Source organism: Zingiber officinale, chromosome 7B (assembly GCF_018446385.1).
Source record: "Zingiber officinale cultivar Zhangliang chromosome 7B, Zo_v1.1, whole genome shotgun sequence".
Lineage (NCBI taxonomy): Eukaryota > Viridiplantae > Streptophyta > Magnoliopsida > Zingiberales > Zingiberaceae > Zingiber > Zingiber officinale.
In genome coordinates this window covers 5,901,035-5,926,554 of record NC_055999.1, presented here as the reverse complement: position 1 = coordinate 5,926,554, position 25,520 = coordinate 5,901,035, and the positions used below count along the sequence as shown (strand labels likewise).

Sequence of the window (25,520 nt, the reverse complement as noted above, 5' to 3'; positions counted from 1 at the left end):
AGAGCCGACGGGCTCGGTGCATTTGAGGGACAAGATGCTGCGGAAGAGTACACTGGTGGACAAGGACGCGTGCGACAGTCCGAGGGACGAGAAGCTGGGGAGGAAGACTGCTCGAGGAGAAGACCGAAAATTAGATTCGGGTGAGCCCTATTCTAGATGGACGAAATCACTCATGCAATTGGACAGCGGAAAGAGCAAACAGAGCTGCTAAAGGCACCTCCAACACTGTTGGAGGCGCCCTCACGCCTTTATGTTGGAAGGCACCTTCAACACTTTGAAGGTGCCTTCAAGTCTTCATGGAAAGCGCCTTTAATCACTTGAAGACACCTTCGACTGGAAAATTCTGTCGTTGGTAAAGGATAAAATTTTATCCTTTAGTGCCTCGCTGGAGGCGCCATCCAACCTATTTGAGGCACCTTCCAGCCCATAATAAGTTTTTCCAAGGGCTATAAAAAGACCCCTAGATCTAGGAAATGAAACACAACACTTGTGATTAATCCTAATTGAGTTCTGAGCTGTAATTGAATGCTTCAGCTGTTGTAAAAGGTGTCTCCGTCTGAATGAGAGTTTACTGAGCATTTCATCTTCCTTGGATTAACAACCTCCCCGGTTGTAACCAAATAATTCATTATGTCTCTTCTTTTCAGTTTATCTATTTTATTTATGTAAGTTTTTTTATGCTTTAAAGTCGAGGAAGGTTCGTCTTACTTTTGCAAAATTATTCACCCCTCCTCTAGCCGAGCGGACTCTGTGATCTGTCGATGATTCACACTGTTCTCTCGACCACTACGCCTGCTTGAGCTGCTCTGCCCGATCGGCTGCACTACCCAGTCGATCCGCTCGGCTAACCACTCGCTCGGTCTGCTCCGAAAGCTGCTGTTCGGTCGATCTTCTCGCTTGGCGACTTAGTCCGCTCTGTCGCTCTTCGGCTCGTAGCAGAAACCAACCCTTGCTGGCAACTTGAGATTATCCGTTCAGATCATCTCGACTGTAAGTTGAATTTAATTCATTGTAGTTTAAATTCAGCTAATATCCCTGTAAATCTCCGACAACATATTATTTCTTCCAACAAGAATTTTATTTTTTAAAAAAATATCAATTTAATCGGTTCAATTTTAAAAATCAAAATTTAATTAAATCGATTAAACTAATATTATAAGTTGAATTTCATTTGAACTAAATCAAAATTAAACTGAACCGATATTAATTAAATCAAATCAAATCGGAACTAAATCTAATCGAAGTAAACTAAACTAAACTGGAACTAAATCAACCCAATCAAAAAATTCAATTATTTCGATCGGAAATCAAATTAACGGATGATGTTTTATCAGTTCGGTTCAATGTATTTAAAAAGTTCAATCAATTTGATTGATTCAGAAAAAACTTATTCAGTTCGATTTTCTATTTAATTGTTTCAGCAGATTCAATCGGTTCAGTTTAAATCGATTGCCTCTCCGTAATTAATGGTCCAATTAGTTGTGTAGTTAATTTGAGGAATATTTGTAAGTATCATTAGCTGGAAAGCAGGCGAAAGGAAGCAACAACCACGTCACATTGACAACAACACGCCACATCTCATCTAATCTCATCTCGGCGTCCCTTTGATCTCTTCCCCAATCCCTAGGTGCTTCTTCCTCGTAGACGTCTCCCGCCTCTCCTCGTCTTCCTCCCTTACTTTCCCTTCTACAGCAGCCGTTCCTCTTCTTCAGAGGAAGCTTAGTTTGTACAAGCAATCAAATTCATTGCTTTTGTGTTCTTGCGGTCAAAGGTGAGGACTTTACTTCAGTGGTTCGGTGATTGATCATCGGTGGTCAAAGTTGGGAAGGTTGATGCTATGTCTTTGTTGTTCTAGACTCGTGTTCTGTGTGATAACCTAATTTATTTATGGCCTTTGATGGTTGCTTTCTCATGTTCTCCTTCTGTCTTCTGAGTTTATAAATCTTTATCATTTTTTTTTTTGAATGGAAACTTCTTATCAGTTCTTTTGTTCGATTCGGGTGCGAACCACCTCTTGTTTCTTATTTGGTTGGTTTCATAAGTAAGTAAGTAGTTGACAAGCGCGAATTCTTATATTGTATTAGCAATAGCATATAAAAGTATGAGCGGTTGATTATGAGAGGGAAGGTAGAAGCACAATTGTTATTTCCCCCCTCATCTCTCTTTCTTTCACGATACGCCTGTTCCTCATTATATATCGGGTGCCTCTTTGCTAGCAAACTTCTCTTTCTTGTTAGCCAGATATCTGTTTTTCTATAGTTCGTCTGGGTTCGTTTACCCCCCTCCCAGTTGCCATAATATGATGTTCTCTTGACATATAATTAAGGATACTTCTCAATTCTACTTCAAATTTTTCATGATTTCTTATACTTCCCTTCTGCTTTATTATTAGATCGCAATGTCTAGTAAATTTCTCTGAATAAAGTTGTTAGTATTTTGTTTTTAATTTTTAGAGTGTAGAAGTGTGTTAAATCAAAGTGAAATGCAAATGCTATTTGGTTCACTTCATCAAGTCTGATTTTGTAGGTAGTTAATCCGTGCAATCAGGTATTTTCATCTACCGGCAGAAGAATAAAGACGTCATTAATCCACCTTAACCACGAGATTACTGGAAATGGGTTCTGAAGGGCCTTCAGTTGTAGTTGTTCACGTCACTGGATTTAAGAAATTTCATGGTGTGTCTGAGAATCCCACTGAAACTATTATCAGAAACCTGAAGGGGTTTATGCAAAAGAAAGGATTACCTGAAGGTCTTGTTCTTCGTAGTTGTAATGTTCTTGAAACAGCAGGAGAGGGCGCGCTTCCTGAACTTCTGGATTTTTTTCAGCATGCTGTGTCTTGTAAAGAAAATGAAAGTGTGAATAGGGAGCAAACCATCTTGGTAAATTATATTCTCCTTTTTTTAGAGAAATTTAAGGCAGAATGAATTTTCATTCCTGTATGTTATTTCTTAAACTGAAGTACTGTGTGTTGTTATTATTCCAAAATGAGATTTCAATGCTTTTAGTAGATATATATATATCTGGTTGAGGAATATAATATGCATGTTATGTTTACTTGGATTCAAAAATTTTACCAAACAGAGACAAAGTTATACATCTTTCTTATGCACATTACTGAATGCCTATTTTTGTAATTGTACACTACTAAAATTATCAAAGTAATCCACTTGTACATTTGTATTTTATTGAATTGACAGTCTGGGCAATTCCACTTGGAATCCAATGATATGAGGGATGGTCACTTTTAGCACCAGTTAGCTATGAAGCATGACCTCTTTTAGTATTGGATCAGTTAATTTAATATTTTTTTTTTGTTTTGCAAACAATTTGGGTTAGTAGGATAGCAAAGTACAGATTGCTTGTTCTCTATCCTTGGGTTATACAGTTTCAAATTTAAATCAGCATGTATTTTATGATCAAAGCCATCATCTTGACAAGATAACCAAGATCTAACTTTGATCCTTTAGGAAATATAACCGTATATATATATCTATTTTATTTGATAATTCATGTAATTTTTGTTGGCCTATTAATAACCCAAAACTTTCTGATTTTCGCACAAAGGAACTGGGATTGTTCAATGCATGAGTATGTATTTGTGTTTGTTATGAAGTGAATCAACTCAAGTAAGATATGGGACCTAAATTTTTTCTCCTACATTACAAAGTTGACCTGGATGCAAAAGGAGATTCACTTCTTTTTCAACTCACTCTCTTTTTTTGACAAGTTAATATGTATATGGAATGTAATTATATGTTGTGAAGCAAGCTAACTAAAAGACGACTTGAAACATAGAACTTTGTAACTAATTTACATTGTTGAGCTAGATGAAATTGAGCTCACTTTTCTTATTCAGATAAATCAGATAAGTCTTATCTCTCTCTCACACACACACTCTCTACATGTAATATGTTCATCTTTATGATTTGGCATCTGTTTTCAGTATGCCTTCTGAAATGCATTATTATTTGCATCAGCTGCATCTTGGAGTAAATAGTGGTGCTATGAGGTTCGCTATTGAGAATCAAGCAGTAAATGAAGCTACTTTTCGCTGTCAAGATGAGAAGGGATGGAAACCTCAGGTTATATGTGCCATACCCTTTTTATGATTATCATTTATTTGTTATTATACTTTTAAAACTCTTCCATAAAGAGAAAGAATGGCCTTTTAACATAAACTTTGCAGAGAGTTCCAGTTGCACCTTCTGATGGAAGCATCTCAACAGTCCGAGAGGTACGCAATTGTTTTAGTATGATTACTTTTGGCTAATTGTTTTAGTTAAGTGTTTGTTTTAAAATTTATGTTTGAAGCACCTCTAATAATTCAAAAAAAAAAAATCCATTATTTTATTGTATGAGTCCATCATCAATGCACTAGTTTCTTTCAATGTGAATGTACCTACATCAATATGTGTGATGTCTTCATAAGCCCATGCAACCAATTGAGGATAAACCGAGTTCATTTTTGCATTATTTTTGAACAATTTGGTTGATTAATTTGATGGATAATACCCTTTTGAATGAGTGGAGTGGGGAAAATTATTTGCATTATTCACCTAGGTAGGTATACCATCTTATCTATTTGCCTATGTACAAAGAAGTCTTTGACACCTCAAACTGGTTTTAAATCCAATCTTGTTGCAAATATATTAAACTCTATTATTTTTTAAGGACCTTGTAAATATATGAATAATCATCGAAAAAACTTGTAAATGCTTAATCTCTGTGTTGCAGCATCTCCTTGAGAAACTGATAATTGATGCTTTTGTGAAATACTAAGTTGAAACCATGTATTATGCCTTTACCCTTGACCTAGTTACTAGAATTTCCTAGTTATCAATTTGCCTTTCAAAAGAATATAATAGCTCTCCAATATATGGGAGAACTTGCCCAATATATATCTATGTGCCATATAATAAATCCCTTCATAGAGCATTCTTGAGGTACTATAAAATCTTTAGATCTTCCACTTAATGGTTATGATAGTAATTTATTTTACATTTCCAACTAATCTTCAGTACTTTCCTGATTCATAATATCCTTGCATTAGTCAGGAATTTGGTCCATGGGGGGTGTCAACTGACTTACCTCATGACATACCGAATGGGTGTCAACCAATCTTTATCCTGTAAATTTCCAGCATGTACAAGTAGGATATTGTTGGTAGTTTTTCATAAGATTATAGCTAATACTATTTTATATCTAGATTTTGGCATTTCAGCTCTTGTAGCATACAACTCAAAGATTGATTTAGGTTGTAAAGAAAAGCAAGGAGAGGAACAAAAATATGCTGAAATAGAAAACAACTTGAGATGGATATTGTTGGGACTTTTTCATAAGATTATAGCTAAAACTATTTTATATCTAGGTTTTGGCATCTCAGCTCTTGTAGCATATAACTCAAAGATTGATTTAGGTTGTAAAGAAAAGCAAGGAGAGGAACAAAAATATGCTGAAATAGAAAACAACTTAAGATAGGAAATTAAAGGAGTATGCTAAGTAAACAATAAGCTAAGAGCGATAGTCTATTGTAGATTTGGTAGATAGAAGAGAAAATAAGCTAAGAGCATGAAGGCAACTTCAAAGAAGTGCTACAGGTGTTCTAGTTAGGATAATTTAATCAATTAGAATGTAATTGGATATAGTTAAAGAAAAAGAAGAATAAAATTTAAATGGATGCAGTATAATTACAGATATGAGCACTGCACTTGGTTGAATGGCAAGAAAAATTCATGTAGTCAACAAGGATTTCAGACTCAACTTTCTATTTCCCTCTTTCCTTGCCTGCACAGTATAGCTCCCAACTTATTCCTTATATTTAGTTAAATTCAGATTACAATTCTCACTATTTATCCAGATAGTTATAACTTCTTGAGAAAACAAAGGTGTCAGCTAGCTTAGTGGTAAGGCTCTATCGTTGAGGTCATGGTGCCATTCCTGCCTTCACCATGGTGGTTATCCCTCCAGTATATGCACAAAATAATAAGAATTACTAAAATGTCATACTCTCGTTTTACTAAAATGCAGATGCCCCCATGACCACAGAGCACACATGGAATTTTGGCTTCTCTTTTCTGATATTTGGGCTTACATAGAAGTTAGGATGATAACTTATAATAAATGATTTACTGAGGTTAAGGGTGACCTGCATTTTCTAACTTATTTTTTAACTTTGAACTCAACATTTGATTCTGTAGTAATTTTGCAAGAGATGATATATTTTTTCTAAGTGGTGAGCTTGGATATAAATTATCTCAGCTTTGAAACTGTGCTTTGTAATCCTTCTTAGCAACCAAATAAAGAACCCATACCTAGATTTTAATTAAACAAATAGTGGGTCAAACTTTATCTGCTAACAAACATTCATGATTTCATAGATAATTAACTCAGAGGATTTTTCATGTCTTCCCCTGTGATTGTTGCAGACTACTCTTCCCGTCAATGAAATAGTCAAGGCCTTGTCAAACATGGGATATGACGTTATGCCTTCCGATGATGCTGGTCGATTCGTATGCAATTTCGTGTACTATCATTCTCTCAGGTTTGCAGAACAAAATAGAATGAAATCACTGTTTGTCCATGTTCCTCTCTTCTTGGCAATAGATGAGGAAACCCAGATGGAGTTTGTTGCTTCCCTCTTGAAAGTGCTTGCCTCGCTGAACTAGCGGTGTCACTAGTATTTGAAACCTTTTGGCATGTCAAAGTGACTTGATCAGTTATCTCAAATGGCCGTGCCAATTAAATAAGATAAATCCTAGGGGCTTGAATTGCTATGTGGCTTTGTTCTGTGCGTATGAAAATATCGTATGAAATCAATGAACGCTCAAAAGAAGTGTTGGGTTATAGCCGAGTTCATGGTATGATCTTGCTGTTATGACATGAACCATGTATTCCCTGCAATAAATCTTAAAGAGTTTGTCAAATGGTAGACAATTCTCTTTCTGATATTATTCCTCGTCTATTTTTTTTTTTAACTCATTCAAACTGAATCGAAGGGCATGAAATGTTGTCTTACAAAAGTACAATTCTTCTTCGTTTGAAGCTTTAGTCGAAACAAATGCTTAAAAATAGCACACTCGCAAAACTCAGCCGGCCAATCCATAAATGACAAACTATGGGACGACAAATTGACCAAATCAAAGTTGATAAGTTCTAACACCTAACAATTAAAGAATTTGGATTGAAACAACTCGAGTATAATCATACAGGACGCAAGATTACATCTTTTAAACTACAAAATCTAACACAACAAATTAAAAAACAGAGTACAACGTAGTCCAAACTCCAGTTGCATGCAGTCCCGTCGCACAAATGACACTTCATCAATTAGAAATTATAAATTCATCATGGCACACTTTTCATTCCATAGAATTAGTTAAGTCATCAATGGCCGTCTCCGATCCTCGTGTCAAATAACTCTGACGAACCCTTAATTCAGATGCTAGCCAACTCACCAACCTCGGTGGAGTAGTCCATCTTAGATCTAAACAAGTGGATGCGGCTTTAAACTGGTATGTCAAACAACTTATAATAAGCCAGCGAATGCACTTTGTTTCCTAGCATGTTCTGGTATCAACTTGGCTGCTACCTCTAATGGTACGTCCTTTAATTCTAGATAACAAGACAAAGCATATTAATATCTGTTGTAACTAAGAGATTGTTGTCAATATAGGATTTGCAAAAACCCACCATGAGGCTTGAAATTAAAGAGGGGAGGGAGAAAACGGCCATTTAGCAAGCGAGCATTTGGTTCCCGGAGCTCATCAAAGAATGGATGAACTAGTGCTTCTAACTGTACCAAAGTAAAGAACTAAGCAGATGCACGAGCTGAAGTATCTAGTGCAAATTTAAGGAATGGCTAAACTCACAGCAGTGCATCTCAGGTTTGGCGAGTATTGTAGAAGTCTAGATACAAGATCGACAGCTTCAGGAGGCATTCGTTTATGGAAGATCTGATTAAAGTTAATGCATTTAGGATAGGAAAATAAGAGAGAAATGTTAGGTAAATGGGCAATCCAATGTGAAAATGTGGGAAGAGATTGTCACCTTGTGCCAAGGGTGTGCCTTTATCTGCGGGAATCTATATTCTGTGTAATTAGGATTCATGCATCTAATTTCTTCTCTTGTTGGAGTGCCTAAAACCTGGAGAAATATTAAATACAAATACTGAGCAGGAGGATAGTAGTATATTATAAAAGTAAAGCTACAAACTAATTATGCACCTTAATTATTTCAACCAGCTGGTCAACTCCGCTTTCACCAGGGAATATAGGCTGTTTGGATGACAAATCAATTCATTTAATAATTGTACAAACAAGGCGAAACTAGAATGACAAGTTATGCATTATTCATATGAATACTATCATAAATACCTGTCCTAGCAGTAGTTCAGCAAGAACACAACCAACAGACCAGATGTCAATCGCTGTAGTATACTCAGTTGCCCCAAAAATAAGCTCTGGAGCTCTGTAGTACCGAGAACAGATGTATGATATGTTTGGTTCCCCTTTCACCTATGAGGAGTGCATGATAAAATCAGCATACAAGTTATTAAAATTTGGAGAATCTGCAGTATAATTATAGCCACGAAACAATTACCAAGACTTTTGCGCTACCGAAGTCACATAGTTTCAGCTGATGAGTATGGGGATTGACCTGATTCAGAATGAGTAGCATAGATTAATAAAGAGCATCACTTCTAAGTATCAATGGTTCAAATATATTATACTGATAGCAGATGTTTAGTTAAAAGAAACAAAAACAAAATTGTAGCCAGCTAATGGATCCATTTTTTTTTAAAAAGCTTTCACAAATATTCATTCAAAAAATTGAAATAAAAAAGAAAAGAAGCCTGGTACTGTGTTCATGTATTTAAGTGGTTATGAATCACAACAAAAAGGCAGAGAACACAACATGGATTACAGGATTAGTACACACCAGAAGATTTTGGGGTTTAATATCTCTGTGGCACACCCCAATACTACCATGAATGTATGCCAGTGCTCTACACATCTGTAAAACACATTAAAGAAAATGAGGTTATATCACCAGATGTTCAGCACCTAAAACTAGATATGCTGGCAATACTTTCTGCAATCATTTGATTTCTACTGTCTCAAATATCAATCAAATATTAAAACATGTCCTATCAGTTCAAGCTTACCTGGTACATATAGAGCTTCACATAAATTAGTGGCATACGTTGATTCATCTTGTTGTAGTGTTTAATGACCCTATGAAGTGTCTCTGGTACATATTCAAGTACCAAATTGAGATACAGCTCATCCTTCTCAGTTGTTGAAAAGAAGCAATGCTTCAAAGAGATAACATTTGGATGATCAAGAAGTCGCATAGTCTGTAGCTCCCGATTTTTGTACCTCTTATCTTGGAGAACCTTTTTTATAGCTACAGTTTCACCTGTCTCCAAGCATTTGGCCTAAGTGAATGGAGAAAAAACAAATATTTTAAAGCTCATAATTCATAATTCTTAGAATGACCAAGAAAGCCAGAGGTATATGGGTAATATTAGGTTTAAGAAGCACTAACTTGGAAAACAACTCCAAATGACCCATGACCCACAACACGCTCTGCCATGTAACTTATTTTCTGCAATCAAAATTTGAAGTTAGTGGAATATGTAAATAATTCAAAAAGAACGAGATTTCAAAACATGGAAAACATATATGGATAAAGAGACTTCAAAACTTTTAATTCCTTCTATTGCATCCAGGCTACCTTCTATAAGACTAAATATAGATTTGGAACTTTAAAAGAGAGAAATTCCAAAAAAAAATTTCACCACAAATTTGTGTTCATATTTTACCTGCTTTGGATTGCCATTTTTCCCATTGATAGAAGTGACAATTATATGACCTGCTTCTGTCCCATTTCCATCAACTACTGTAACTTCTGCTTCCTGGAAAATGTCAAAAAATAGATTAGGCATGATGCCTCTTGTTTACTGTCTTAATATTGCAAAGGAAATTTCTATTAACTTAAGTGTGTTGACCAATAAATAGTATAAATTACTAAAACCATATTACTTATCAAATACCTTATCATCCCTTATTTTCATATCCTTCATCTCCTCTGGGAGACTATCAACACCAACATTAGAGCCCTTTGATTTTTCCAAACCAGAAGATGGAACCATGTTCATAGAAGCCATTTACCCACAAGCATCCGATGACTCTAATCACAATGTATCTAAAAGACTTCTTTTTCAGAATCAAGTGAAAGCTTACCTGTTGGAAAATATATGAAGAATCTCAGAGAAGCCAGACAGACAGGAATAACTGAATATTAGATCACAATATATCTACATCATTGCAACTAATTGCTCTAAAGGAATACTAAGAAATATTTCAACCAACTGAAGTTTAGAAAAGACATCGAATGGAAAAGATTAAGTGCAAGTTAAGAAATCCAAGAGGGAGTCTAATGGAATCCAAGATGCTAAGATACTTTGGTGAACATGTTTTGATATCTACGAATACTTAAGAAATATCTTACTTACCAATGACAAACTAAATTGAAATTTTACCTCTCAACTTTTCCCTCTCTACCTCCTTTTCATGTGCTTTTTAACATCCATCTCAGAAGTATTATCCCAAAATTTACCTTTTTTTTAGAGGAGAAAATAAATAATATTTGCTGCAACCAGGGAAACTGAATTTAGACACTCCCCCATCAACTGTGCTTTTAAACAAAAATTCAACATGATTTCCGAGAAACTCTAATGTAAGGTAAACCTATTCCATCAACTTTACAAATTCCAAAAAGAAATTTATCCGTATCCTGACTAAACAGAATTCTATCCGCAGGTAAATTAACAGCCTGATTCGCCAGATAATCTGCTGCTGCATTAGCCTCCCTATAAACATGTGAATAAAAGACTTGGTACTTCAAGATAAGCTCCCTAATTTTAAGCACCAGGTTGCGAAAGTCCCAACAAACATAAGAGGACTAAATGATCTTCAAGGCAACCAATGAGTCCCAAATTTTACTTTAGTCGTTGTATTATGGTACATATAGACACGAGTTACAACAAACACTTAGCTACCTCAATAAACCAAGAAGCCTTTCATATGAACCCATTGATTAATCTGAACGCTGTTATGTAAAAAGAGGAGAGAAAAACAGACAAGGAATGCTAGCTCAACTCCCTAACTTACCGAGCTCATGTACAAAACTAAAACCTCCTACGACATGAAATCCTTCCAAGCATGGATAAAAGTAACCCTCAACTCTTATCCTTTCAGGAAAGGACAGGCATCGGCCGCTTTGTTTGCTTAGAGTAAACCAAAAACAGAATAATGACTGGTGAACCACGAGATTCAAAGTCTCAAAAACTTCAAGCAGATAAAGGCCGCATTTTTCCCATACCTAAGATATCCAAAGATCCACGCTCGTTTTGTTTCATGCGACAAAGCCCAAATAATACCAATTCCCTCTCCGTTTCATGAAATCTCTCATGCAAAACCACTCTAATCGCAAGAGAAGATAAACTAGAACTAACTGGAGAAAATTTCAGATATGGAAAAGGTCTTGAATGATCATTCTCAGCATGAAAAGAACACAACTAGCACATACCAAACCAGCAAAAGAAAAGAGGCAAATGGAAACCAAAGTCCAGATTCACTCCACTCCAACAATCTCCTCCTGACCTCCTCCTCCTCCTGGCGCTATTTCCTCCCACAGACCAGACCAGATCACGGACGGAGCGCTTTATTTAATCTTCCCTTCTCTTCCCCCGATGGCAGTCAAAGGCAAAGACAGCCTCTTCTTTGACCGTTCAAACTCAATTCCAACCCATCTCGTACTTTATTATTTTTATCATATTATTTATTGTTACGCTTGCTTTTCCTCAACCTTGACCGGTAAAAACCGGTCCATAACCCAGGAATATTCCACCCGGACCGGACTCGATCTCATAAAACTACCAAATCACCCTCACTTTCTTCGCGAATTCACAAGCCCGAACCCCGAAAATATTAAAGCAGGGGTATAATCGTAAAACCCGATCGACAGGACGAAATGATTGGCTTCGACTCTCCAACAACTTGTCGCTCGCCGGACGTCGTTGCATTATTGCGCCTCTGACAATAATGCCGGACCAGATTTACTCAACTTGATACCCCTGAACTTTTATCCATCACTCTCATGGCTGACGTGATTGTTGAGGAGGTGAGAATTGCGAGTAACTGGAAGCTAGGTCGTCGTAATATTTGCCTAGCAGTGCTTGGAGATAAGCTCGGAAGAATTTTAAAGACGCGGGAAATTAGCGCCGGCTCGATTAGACCGGTTCAAATCCAATCGTGGAACACGAACACGATTGCTCGACCGAGTCGTTGCGGGGTGCAACGGCCTGCAATCTATCAAACCTTTACAATCGGTCAAACAAGGCACGTTCGCCCAACAATTGAGAATCTAATAATAATAAAAAATTAATAAACACCATGATTGGTCATAAAGAATCTCTCTCACGACTCAATTGGGACTGTACTCAATTATGTATACTTATGTATATTAAAATTTGCATGTCCTGGCGTTCTTAAATGCCGATCAGAAATTTTTCTATTTTTTGAATAAATATTTACATTAACAACAATAGAGAATCCAAGAAACATTGCCATAAATACTAGAGTAATGGCTATTGAATTTTGAAGGTACCTTATGGTGTAAAATAATGTTGTTATATTTCGCATTACGATTAGACACCGAGCTGTGCCGTGCATTGCACGGCCATATTTGCGGGCCTACGCTGTTTCGCACCGAGTCAATTTGTAGGCCCAGACCGAGCAGAAATCCCAATCAGAAGCCATGATTGTGGCGCGTGGCCTTGCTAACTTTGGCTCGAGCCACGTCCAACTGATTGGGTTTCCAACCGGTTGCCCAGAGAAAAATCCAAATTGAACATTTTGTTGGATCTGAAGTCAAAAAGAGTTGACAAGACTCTGTGGATCAAGTTGATTGCTTGACGGACCAGTTTACCTAGTCGATGAACCACCCTTGATAGCGAAACAACGCTTGACTTATTATTACCTTTCAGTCGAAGACAGTACATATACATCTACGTAGATATTGCACACTAACTTTCGATTTGAGTGAAGCGTAGGTACCCTTTCTTGGATGGCAGATCCTTGACCTCGAAGCCCTGAGGGAACATGCGCTTGGCCTCCTCGTCGGAGACGCCGGGCGAGATGACGACCGGGTCCCCGGGCTTCCAGTTCACGGGAGTGGCCACCATGTACTTGGCCGCCAGCTGAAGCGACTGCACCACCCGCACCACTTCCTCCATGCTCCGCCCCGTCGACGCCGGATACAGCATGCTGGCTTTCACCTTCCTGTCCGGCCCCACTATATGCAGCGCCCGCGAGGGCAGCGGCTTACCCTCCGCGTCCTTCTCGTCCGGGTCCACCATGTTCAGCTGCTTGATCGCCTCCCTCTTCGGGTCCGCCGCGATCGGATACCGCACGTGACTTCCCGGCTAAATTTATAAAGCATGGAATTGAGCTTATCGAAAAGAATTAATTAATGTGTAGTAAATTGAGCACCGTGAAGGACTCGACGTCCTTGATCCATTCCTTGTGGGACTCCACGTCGTCGCATGAGACGCCGAGCAGCTTCACGCCGCTCTTCTGGAACTCCGGCATGCACTTCGCCATCCCGCCCAGCTCCGTCGTGCACACCGGCGTGAAGTCAGCTGATCAATGTATGGATGGACGTGCGAAATTAAGAAAAAAACAAAAAAAAGGCGGTCAAGTTTTGTGTGACAATTAACAGGAACACTGATTAATCACCAGGGTGCGAGAAGATGATGCAGAAGCTGTCTCCGACGTAGTCGTGGATCTTGATTTTGCCATGGGTTGTCTCGAGCTCCAAGTCGGGAATGGTGTCGCCGATGGTGAGCCCCGGCATGGTTGATATGGAGGGGCGGACGGCCGCGATCAGCCTACTGAACTAGACGGCTCGATGGGCTTGGTGGATCAGCAGACGTAGGTGAGCATGCAGCTGCGATCGTCGATCGGCTTAAGAAGACCAAGGAATCGGGCGCATGCAGACCACGTGGAGATAGATTTGGTGAACGCGCTAGCGACGTGTCGATATATATTGTTCACCCTCTTAAACTTCTGTTGTTGGACTGGGCTATATATCGGGCTCCTCGAAGGTATAAAGAGTTCGCAAGTATTTTCAAAATTTTATTTTTATTAACATTGATAAGGAGATCTCGAGATGTCCCAATTTGGTGGTAAAAGATGAATATATTCATCCTCAGTGTCTTTATCAATTCATCCTACCTAGAATCAACACGGATGAGGTAATTCTCGGACGACTACTAGCCTTTGGAATAGTGACTAGCATATAAGGGAGACATTTACCTCGATTTTACCGAGATTCGAACCCCCGACCTCATGATGGTAACACCTCATGCGCTAGCCACTAGACTCATCCGAGGGGACGGAGATGCCCCAACTTGGATCAAAGTTCAGGAGGTCGATTGATATAACAATCAAAATTAAAAAAAAAAAAAGGATCAACACTTGAGGATATCATTGTCGATTCTTTCGACAGAGTGGTTATCCGATCGGATTCTTAGGTCGGTCAGATCCCAAATCCCTTAGTATTAGTGAAGCCCCAAGTTGAGTCAATATCTTCTAGAGACAAGTCTTCTTCATCACTCAGGGATAACGTGATCAACTATTCTGACCAAGTAATCTAGCCGATCAAACTTATCGTCCGACTGAACAAACTAAATATTTGGTCCGACTAAAGTAGCTGAGCGAAGGACAAGTTCCCGACAACATTCCTCAAATCCAACCTAGTCATTCCTGTGAGCGGCAATCGATCAGACTACAGAAGGGACTCAGTTGGTTTGCTAGCTAACATATTAAGGGTCTCTCAACCCAACAACCTCATATTTCTCTTTGACACTTTATGCCACAAATGACAGAGAATATTCTATATATAAGTTATACTCTAAAAACTTCCAATTTACCAAACACAGAGATTGCGGGTTCATTTTAGAAAAGGTGACACAGTATGTTTATGGTCTATCCTTTTTGAGAAATGCTTTAAGTTTCATGCACAGACAAACATTAACACTATAAAAAAGGATCTTCATCTATAGGCGCATGTACACTTATATTATGCAAACGCTATACACAAGCTACATTACACATCCACTATTCATCTACTATTTACGACTTTGATCGGTCACTGACTTGAGCGTCGGAGTGTTTGTGTCGGGGACCCCTTCCCTGGCTCGATTGTTGACGTTCTTTTTGCCATGCAAGGTGGCTCAGAGTTATTTTTTGCCAGCTTAGAGTCTTCACACGGTCAACATTAGAGCCATATACCCGGTAAATCATCTCCATCGATTCCAGATAGGATCATATTTGGTGCTATCTGTGGGAGCTCTATCTGCATCTGAAATGTAAAGATGGATGAGTTTGGACAACTCACTATAGTAACTTTGTTGCAAGAAGATTTGAAACTGTTCATAGCTGCCCGAGCAGCTAGATTGGTGCAACAACAACAAGCAGCAACCGGGTGTCCCTTTCCCAACGACCCGGTTGTATCTGCAACTGGTTCTTAGGCTAAGCACGGGACCCGATTGGAGGCCCCGACTGGGTTCCATCTGATCTATCCTCCCTCGACGACCTTCCTACAAGCACTAGTGCATCCGACTAGCCTCCCCCCCATGCCCCCATTGCTGATCGCATATCACCGGGTGTTGTTCTATACATCTCTTGATGAAATGGTCTGAGTTGAAAGACCCAGGGATTGTCTTGTGAAAATGCACCTACCGTGACTTGAGGAAAGGTAAAGCTCCAATGGCTAGTGGCTCTCCCGAGCGATCGAGCATGTCGTTCTCCCAAAAAATCTTAGAAGATAAATTGTCAAGTCATTTTCAACCCTTGTCGATTGAAGAATATGGAGGAACGACCTACCCGGAGGACCACTTACTCAAATTAAAAAATATAGCTATCCTCCATCAATCCACAAACGGAGTCAAGTGCTGAATGTTCTTCACCACCCTTCCTGGCTCGACATAAAAATGGTTCAATCGACTCCCAACCTAGTTCATCTGCTACTTTAAGGATTACCGTAAGGCATTTCTTCATCATTTCACAGACAACCACAGCTACCATAAGACAACGCTGAGCTTGTTTTACCTCAAACAAGGGCCAAGAGACGCTAAGATCCTACATCAAGAAATTCAATCAGGTGGTCATAGATATTCCCTCGACCACCCCAGAGATTATAGTGAGCGTCTTCTATCAAGGGCTCACCGATGATGATTTTTTTCGATCCCTCATTAAGAAACCTCATAGGCACTTTGATCATCTGCTTGAACAAGTGACCATACATCAACATAGAAGAAGCTCAATTCGCTTAAAAAAAAGAAGTGCCCATACCTGTTCCTGTCGCCGCTCCTGAGTGCAGAGTTATTCCTCCCACTCTGCCGCCTAAAGGGCCTCGATTGGGTCACCCATCACATTACCATGCAGAGGCCGAATATAGCCCAACATGTAGTGGCCGAGTAGACACAATTTCCTAAGCCCCATCGATGGACTCCGATGATTTGTACCTATCACTGATCGAGAACACGTAACACTGAAGATTGCTATCATTATAATCAAGAAATGCACTGAGCGACCAATCAAGGGTTTCACCAGTGATCCCCTTCCCTCATCTGTCAACTTCATTGTCGACCAAACGGACCCCCAAGGCAAAGTCCTGAGAGAGTTGATTGGAACCCGTAGCGGCCTCAATAAAGAAATAACCGAGCACCAGCTCGGGCCTCTACAGAACAACCTCGCTAGCAGACTCGAGAAGGATAAAATCATTACAATGCCGCTCGGGACGACATTGGTATAATAATGGGTGACCCGACCAATGTTGATTCTAATTGGGCTAGGAAGTCACATGCCCGCCGATTGAGGATTCATGCAATCAATTGTAGTCATGAGAAAGCAAGGGGTTTGAGATCAATTTTGGTCCTAAAAACTTGGAGGGGGTGGAGATACCCCATGATGATGTTTTAATTATTAATGTCGTTATAGCCAATTATAATATACACTATACTTTTATCAATACAAGAAGCTTTGTAAATATCATCCTCAAGAAGGCATTCGAGCAACTACAGATAAATAAAAGTCAGCTCAAGCCAATGACAACACCTTTGTGCGGATTCACCGGCAATGAGGTGCAACCGATCGGACAAATCCGATTAGCTATCACTCTGGAGGAGGAACTGTTGGGATGTATACTATAAGCCTAGTTTTTGTATGAACATCTGTTTTGAAATATTTTGAAATGAGAATCATTTTGGTTAAATGTTTGCATTTTATATTCATATATATGTCAATACAGTTGCCCATTTAATTTATATTGTAGATAACATGGTGTGTGGTGCTACACAGAAGATCATGTTATCGGTTCCTTATAAATTATAAATAGTAGCTCACAACCAAGATGGATTGGGACAAACCATTGGAACAGTTGTAGTATAATTTGATATTAGTTTGTCTTGACTATAAAATTATACTAGTACACTATGTGTGTATTGAGCAGGACCGTTTGAGGTTGTTTGATTTGTACTGACTATATAAAAGAACAGAACCTCTGTTATTATGGATGTGCATCCTCTTAATCCATATATAATAACAAGCACATATACTTAGTATTTATTTCTTTAACTTATCAATGAGTGAGATTTATTCGTTAAATCAAAAGACCCGATGAGTTGAAAAATAGTACTATTTATATGGTGTGTTGTTGATTATAGAAGGAATATGTGTCTTAATTATTTAAGCTAATGATGCCCCCTTGAGGAGCTCATAAGGATTATCATGTAAATCCTGCAGGTGGACTTAGTCCAACATGATAATAAAGTTGAGTGGTACTACTCTTGAAATCAGATGTTAATTAATTGAGTTGTCAGTAATTCATTTAATTAATGGACATACGATATCTTAAACACAGGGAGATTAATGCACTCATGATAAGAATGAGCCCATATTGTAATATGAGATTGATACGGTAGTTCAATAATAACCCTTTAGTGGTATGAGTTATTATTGATGGACTTGAGTTGGGTGTTCGGGCCGAACACAGGAAGCCCAAGCCCATCAGGAGGCCTAAATCAATCCTCCTCTAGGTCCCTGTTGTAGCCTCTATATAAAGCTTCGCATCTACCCCAATAGAATTCGACTATAAAAAAGGAAGATTTTTTCTAAACAGAATTATGTTATTTTTCTTTCTTTGTAACCGACGGCAAGGGTTATAAAAAGGGGAGGTGGTGCCCACTAAACATAAGTTTTCCACAACTCTCTTGCTTAGGGCCGGCGACACAAGGTTCTCCTTCTCTCTTGCTTAGGGTCGGCGGCACAAGGTTCTCCTTCTCCACCTTAGGGCCGGTGGCACAAATCTCTTCCAACTCCACCTTAGGACCGGTGGCTTAGAGGAGAGGAAGAAGAGGAGAGGGCGCCCATCCTAGAGCCTCCTTTTGGTGGTCGACAGTTTGGAAACAAAGAAGAGAAGAGGGGTGGTTTTTGTCTTGGTAGATCGTCTCCCACACGACATCTAAGAAGAGGAGAGGAATAGGCAGAAGATCAAGAGGTTTTTAGCTACAAAGGAAAGGTACAACTAGTTCTTTGATTCCGCTACGTAATTAGTTTAGTTTTTTTTGTATTGATTTTGGATACCAACACAAGAGGTCAGCAATCTTGTACTTCGATCAAGGTGTGCTTTGATCCGTCAAGAATTTGCTTGATTGATCAAACACATGTCTGATCGAACATGCGGGTTGCTAGGAAAAGTTCTGTACTTGTATAATTTTTGTATATGGAAATTGAAATAGAACGGGATTCCAGTGCCTTCAAGTGGTATCAGAGCAACTTTTTTGATTCTGTATGATTGGTTTTCGATTAAATTATGCACTGCTGATATATAAAGTTTAGGCAGGATAATAGTAGGATATGCAAGAAAGATTAACTCCGTGGTTGTATGCATCATAGATCCAACTATTATGGCCTTTTGTGTTTGTGTATGATTTGAACCATCGAGCATGTCGAGGTTGTTTTGTGTTGTGCATGATTGTAATAATTAAATACGGTCGATTGTTGTATTATTTTTTTATAATCTATTTGATCTAGATTACATGTAAATTTCTTTGTGGAATATAGGATAGATAAATGTAATTTTTTTTAATTTCTTTTTGTTGCGGCTTGTATCCTTGCTATGCGTGGTGCTATTTTGAGGACCAGAGGCACGACGAAGAAGGAAGCAAGAAAGACGCAACAACTTGATCCATTAGCGGCATATTGGAGGACAATGATGGATGAGGCCATAATAGTTGGAAATTTTATTTTCATATTTATTGCCTTTATATGCTGTTTTTATATGCTGTGATGCTGGTTTTATGTGCTGTGATATGTATGCATGTTAAAATTCCTCAATTTAAATAATTAAGTAGGAGAGGGATTATTTAAATAAATTCCATGGTCTCCATTATTGGTTTGTAAGTGATGCATTCAAACTTGCGTGTTGGCTTTAAGTACTTTCCTCTATATCGGATGAGTTTGTTTGCGAATCACTAGATCAAACTTCTTCTATAGATGATTATAGGAAATTATTTAGGTATGTGTGATCTTCTCCATCTGAAGGGGCACAATCCTAATTAATGGACTAAGTATCAAGTAATGGTATATACTTAGGCGCATTTAATAGTATCCTCCCTATCGGAGTCACTACTATTATTTGTGTGACCGAAGATGAACCAACAATTAATTTTATTTGTCATAAAGTTAGGTTGACATGAAAATAAAATTAATGGATAAAACCTCCTCTTACAAATGTTTGAATTAGTATATGTGCACACTATCGTGGTATACGAAATTCACGGTGTTTTGAAGTGTTGGTGAATTTAAATTATATTGTTTGAGGAATCAATATTATTTTAAATTCTAAAGTTTTGACCAAATACTTTATTTTGTGATTCTTAGGATTTCAAAATAGCTTTCAATCCTCTTGCTATTATTTTAAAAGAAAATAAACTTACTGATCCAAATTATATTGATTGAAAACGGAACTTGGACATTGTCTTAACTGCTGAAGAATATAAGTTCGTACTTTTTGAGGTCTGTCCTAGCGTGCCTGATAATGATTCTAGTGAAGAGGAGATAGAGAGACATAGGAAATGGGTCAAGGCAGATGAGATGACGCGGTGTTACATTTTGACTTCTATGTCAAATGTGCTGTAACATCAACATCATGCCATACCCACTGCTTATGACATGATGCTCAATCTCAAGGAACTCTTCGGACACCAGAATCGGGCTGTCAGGCATGAGGCAATGAGAAACTTAATGACAACCACCATGACTGAGAGGACACCCGTGAGGGATCATATCCTCAAGATGATGGTTCATTTGAATGAGATGAAAGTCCTTGGAGCTAAAATCGATGGGAAAACCTAGGCCGATATCATTCTCCAAACGCTGCCCAAGAGTTTTGCCTAGTTCCGCCTGAACTACAACATGAACAAAAGAGTTTATTCGTTGGCGGAACTTCTGACAGAACTCCAAGCGGTAGAAGGACTATTTCGTCAAGGTTCTCAAGTTCACATTGCTGAAAACATTTCTGCCTCTAAGTCGAAAGGCGGAAAGAAGAAGGAGAAACAAGTTGGTTCGGCAAAGAAAGTGATTCGACCTCAAGGGACTGGGCCACAGGTAGGTGTGAAGAAGCTAAAAGGTAAGTGCTTCACATGCAAGCAGTCTGGACATTGGAAAGTGGTCTGTCCTCGCAGAAAGGAGAACAATAAAGATATATCTTATTCATTAGTTGTTGAAACATGTTTAGAGGTGTTATCTACCGGTACCTGGTGTGTAGATACGGGAGCCACTGATCATGTCTGCAATTCATTGCAGGGGTTTTAAGAAACCAGACGACTACATAAAGGGGAGATCACCATCTATATGGGCAATGCTACAAAAGTGGCGGATGTTGCAGTGGGAGATGTTTATTTATCTTTTGATAGGAATAAAACTTTGATTTTGAAAAATTGTCTTTACGTACCATGTTTTAGAAAGAAATTGTTTTCAGTTTCTAAATTATTTTTGGATGGATATTCTATTTCTTTTGATGACAAAGTGGTTGTCAAGAAAAATAGGATTGTTATCTATTCTGGTGCGTTGGTTGGCAATCCAATAACTCTCATGATGCAATAAATGAAAATTAATAACACATCTTCTAATTCTAATAAGAGAAAGCAACCTTCGAAAATGAATCAAATATATCTTTGACATCTAAGGTTGGGTCATATTAACTTGAGTAGGATTCAAAGGTTAATAGCCGATGGACCTTTGGGTTCATTGGTAGTGGAAAACTTTTCGACCTGCGAGTCTTACTTGGAAGGAAAAATGACCAAGAGGTCTTTTAAGGCAAAGGGGTATATAACCAAAGAAGTGTTGGAATTGGTTCATTCTGATTTGTGTGGGCCTATGACTATTCAGGCAAGAGGTGATTTTGAATATTTTATCTCTTTTATAGACGACAATTTGAGATATGAGTACATTTACTTGATGCGCCGCAAGTCTAAGTGCTTTGATAAGTTCAAAAAGTACAAGGCTGATGTGGAGAAACATTATGGTAAAAGTATCAAGACACTATGGTCTGATCATGGTGGAGAGTACCTCTTAGGAGAGTTTATGAGTTACTTATCAGAGGTCGGGGTTCAATCCCAATTGTCTGCACCTGGTACACCCCAACAGAATGGTGTGACAGAACAAAGGAACATGACTCTTATGGAAATGGTTAAATCGATGATGAGTTATTCAGAATTACCAAATTCATTTTGGAGATATGCTCTGGAAACAGCGGCGTACATTCTGAACTTGGTACCTTCTAAGTCAGTACCCTCTACTCCCACAGAATTATGGAATGGACATAAGCCTAGTTTGAAACACATTCAGATTTAGGGTAGTCCAGCATATGTGCTGAAGGGAGACGCTGATAAATTGGAATCATGTACAGAAGTTCGCTTGTTCGTAGGATATCCTAGAGGAATGAAAGGTGGTTTGTTTTATAGTCCTAAAGATTAGAAGGTTATTATTAGCACCAATGACCGATTTTTAGAAGAGGACTATGTAATGATCACAAGCCCATGAGTAAAATTGTTCTTGAGGAAATAAGAGAGGACACTTCTACTTTAGTACCAACAGTACAAGTTGAGATACCACAAGTAACTGCAAATGATGCATAATTACAGGTAGTGCCTCGTCATAGTGGGAGGATTGTTAGGCAACCTGAAATATTTATATTTTTGGGAGAGTCTTCGGATATGATCCCTGGTGAACATGAAGCTGATCCCTGGATATATGATGAATCACTCCAAGATAAAGATGCAGCATCTTGGCAAAGTGCAATGAACTCTGAAATAGAATCTATGCATTCTAATAAGGTCTGAGAGCTTGTAGAACCACCAAATGGTATAAAAACCATTGGATGTAAATGAGTCTACAAAAAGAAAAGAGGAACAAATGGGAAGGTGGAAACCTTTAAAGTGAGGCTTATTACGAATGGGTATACTCAGAAGGAGGGAATCGATTATGAGGAAACTTTTTCGCCGATAGTCATGCTTAAGTCTATCCGGATTCTTTTATCTATTGCTGCTCATATGGATTATGAGATTTGGTAAATGAATGTCAAGACATCTTTTCTTAACGGAAGTCTTGAAGAAAACATCTATATGAAGCAACCAGAGGGATTCATTGCGAAGGGCAAAGAGCATTTTGTATGTAAGCTCAATCAGTCCATTTATGGACTGAAGCAAGCTTCGAGATCTTGGAACATCTGGTTTGATGAAGTGATCCAGTCTCATGGATTCATTCAATGCCCGGATGAGTCTTGTGTATACAAGAAAAGTGACGGAAATGTTGTGGTATTTCTTGTACTATACGTAGATGACATTTTGCTCATTGACAACAATGTCAAAGTGTTGTTAGACGTAAGGGTATGAATGTCCAAGCAGTTTGATATGAAGGACTTGGGAGAATGTGGACATATTCTTGGGATCAAAGTAATAAGGAATCGCAAGAAAAGGATGTTGTGTTTATCCCAAGCTTTATACATCGATATTATCCTAGCTCGTTTTAATATGCAAAACTCCAAGAAAGGTTTTCTACCTTTTCGGCATGGAATACCTTTATCTAAAGACATGTGCCTTAAGACACCAAAGGAGATATAGGAGATGAAGGTAGTTCCTTATGCTTCGGCTGTAGGAAGCCTAATGTATGTGATGCTATGTACAAGATCAGATATCTGTTTTGCTGTGGGCATGATTAGCAGATATCAAAGTAACCCAGGACCAGGACATTGGACTGCCGTAAAGCATATATTAAAGTACTTGAAAGGGACTAGAGATTATATGCTGATTTACTAGGCAAATGATTTGCTCCCTATGGGTTACACGAATTCAGACTTCCAATCAGATAGGGACAGTAGTAAATCAACCTCGGGGTATGTGTTACTTTGAGAGGTGGAGCTATAACATGGAGGAGTGTTAAGCAGAAATGCGTTTCAGACTCCACCATGGAAGCTAAGTATGTGGCAGCCTCTAAGGTAGCCAAAGAAGCTGTATGGCTCAGAAACTTCTTGATGGATTTAGATGTGATTCCTGATTTACCCAAAGTTATCACAATTTATTGTGATAACAGTGGTACAGTAGCAAACTCGAAGGAATCACGAGCCCATAAGGCAAGTAAACACATTGAGCGTAAGTACCACCTGTTACGAGACATTGTAAAACGAGGAGAGGTTGTTGTCGCTAAGATTACATCAGCGGATAACCTGACAGATCCTTTCACTAAGACCCTTCCGATGAGAGCTTTTGATAGACATGTTGAGGGGATGGAAATCAGATGTATGACAGCATTTATGGCAACATAGTCTTTTAGTATAAGTGAGAGATTGTTGGGATGTATACTATAAGCCTAGCTTTTGTATGAACATCTGTTTTGAAATATTTTGAAATGAGAATGACTTTGGTCAAATGTTTGCATTTTATATTCATATATATGTCAATGCAGTTGTCCATTTAATTTATATTGTAGATAACATGGTGTGTGGTGCCACACAGAAGATCATGTTATTGGTTCCTTATAAATTATAAATAGTAGTTCACAGCCAAGATGGATTGGGACAAATCATTAGAACGGTTGTAGTGTAATTTGGTATTAGTCTGTCTTGACTATAAAATTATACTAGTACACTATTTGTATATTGAGTAGGACCGTTTGAGGTTGTTTGATTTGTACTAACTACATAAAAGAACAGAACCTCTGTTATTATGGATGTGCGTCCTCTTAATCCATATATAATAACAAGCACGTATACTTAGTATTTATTTATTTAACTTATCAATGAGTGAGATTTATTCGTTAAATCAATAGGCCCGATGAGTTGGGAAATAATACTATTTATATGATATGTTGTTGATTATAGAAGTAATCTGTGTTCTAATTATTTAGGCTGATGATGTCCCCTTGAGGAGCTCATAAGGATTATCATGTAAATCCTGCAGGTAGACTTAGTCCAGCATGATAATAAAATTGAGTGGTACTACTATTGGAATCAGATGTTAATTAATTGAGTTATCAGTAACTCATTTAATTAACGGACATACGATATCTTAAACACAGGGAGATTAACGCACTCATGATAAGAAGGAGCCCATATTGTAAATGGGATTGGTGCGGTAGTTCAATAATAACACTTTAGTGGTATGAGTTATTATTGATGGACTTGAGTTGGGTGTTCGGGTCGAACACAGGAAGCCCAAGTCCATCAGGAGGCCTAAAACAATTCCTCCTCTAGGCCCCTGTTGTAGCTTCTATATAAAGCCTCGCATCCACCCCAATAGAATTCGATTATAAAAAAGGGAGATTTTTTCTAAACAGAATTCTGTTATTTTTCTTTCTTTGTAACCGAAGACAAGGGTTATAAAAAGGGGAGGTGGCGCCCCCTAAACATAAGTTTTCCACAACTCTCTTGCTTAGGGTCGGTGACACAAGGTTCTCCTTCTCTCTTGCTTAGGGCCGGCGGCACAAGGTTCTCCTTCTCCACCTTAAGGCCGGTGGCACAAGTTTCTCCTTCTCCACCTTAGGGCCAGTGGTACAAATCTCTTCCAACTCCACCTTAGGGTCGACGGCTTGCAGGAGAGGAAGAAGAGGAGAGGGCGCCCATCCTAGAGCCTCCTTTTGGTGGTTGGCGGTTTGGAAACAAAAAAGAGAAGAGGGGTGGTTTTTTTATCTTGGTAGATCGTCGCCCACACGACGTCCAAGAAGAAGAGAGGAATATGACAGAAGATCAAGAGGTCTTTAGCTACAAAGGAAAAGTACAACTAGTTCTTTGATTTCGTTGTGTAATTAGTTTAGTTTTCTTTGTATCGATTTTGGATATCAACACAAGTGGCCAGTGATCTTGTACTTCGATTAAGGTGTGCTTTGATCC

General features: G+C 38.5%; 3 protein-coding genes across 6 annotated transcripts; 1 reads left to right on the top strand and 2 right to left on the bottom strand.

The window, feature by feature from the left end:
• Positions 1 to 1,541: 1,541 nt before the first annotated feature.
• LOC122005157 (pyrrolidone-carboxylate peptidase-like) lies at positions 1,542 to 6,952 on the top strand. Of its 4 annotated transcripts, none has more exons than XM_042560093.1 (5): positions 1,542 to 1,828; positions 2,548 to 2,881; positions 3,980 to 4,084; positions 4,189 to 4,236; positions 6,428 to 6,952. In XM_042560093.1, exons 2-5 carry the CDS (start codon positions 2,615 to 2,617, stop codon positions 6,665 to 6,667), a joined length of 660 nt encoding a protein of 219 aa, XP_042416027.1. In that variant the 5' UTR covers positions 1,542 to 1,828; positions 2,548 to 2,614; the 3' UTR covers positions 6,668 to 6,952. The 4 variants fall into 4 exon arrangements, with proteins under 4 accessions (XP_042416027.1, XP_042416026.1, XP_042416025.1 ...); XM_042560092.1 differs by having other exon boundaries at positions 1,543 to 1,771; XM_042560091.1 differs by having other exon boundaries at positions 1,543 to 1,828; positions 2,527 to 2,881.
• A 192-nt stretch (positions 6,953 to 7,144) lies between these two features.
• LOC122005155 (shaggy-related protein kinase alpha-like) lies at positions 7,145 to 11,837 on the bottom strand. The gene is made up of 13 exons (XM_042560086.1): positions 11,595 to 11,837; positions 10,057 to 10,246; positions 9,826 to 9,918; positions 9,549 to 9,608; positions 9,166 to 9,438; positions 8,940 to 9,014; positions 8,601 to 8,657; positions 8,375 to 8,515; positions 8,225 to 8,275; positions 8,049 to 8,144; positions 7,871 to 7,954; positions 7,692 to 7,794; positions 7,145 to 7,613 (listed from the first exon to the last, which is right to left on the bottom strand). The coding sequence occupies exons 2-13, from the start codon at positions 10,168 to 10,170 to the stop codon at positions 7,528 to 7,530; spliced, it is 1,233 nt and encodes a 410-aa protein (XP_042416020.1). The 5' UTR covers positions 10,171 to 10,246; positions 11,595 to 11,837; the 3' UTR covers positions 7,145 to 7,527.
• A 1,176-nt stretch (positions 11,838 to 13,013) lies between these two features.
• Positions 13,014 to 14,025, bottom strand: LOC122005156 (1-Cys peroxiredoxin PER1-like). Its single transcript, XM_042560089.1, has 3 exons — positions 13,805 to 14,025; positions 13,559 to 13,707; positions 13,014 to 13,491 (listed from the first exon to the last, which is right to left on the bottom strand). The coding sequence occupies exons 1-3, from the start codon at positions 13,920 to 13,922 to the stop codon at positions 13,093 to 13,095; spliced, it is 666 nt and encodes a 221-aa protein (XP_042416023.1). The 5' UTR covers positions 13,923 to 14,025; the 3' UTR covers positions 13,014 to 13,092.
• Positions 14,026 to 25,520: the final 11,495 nt, after the last annotated feature.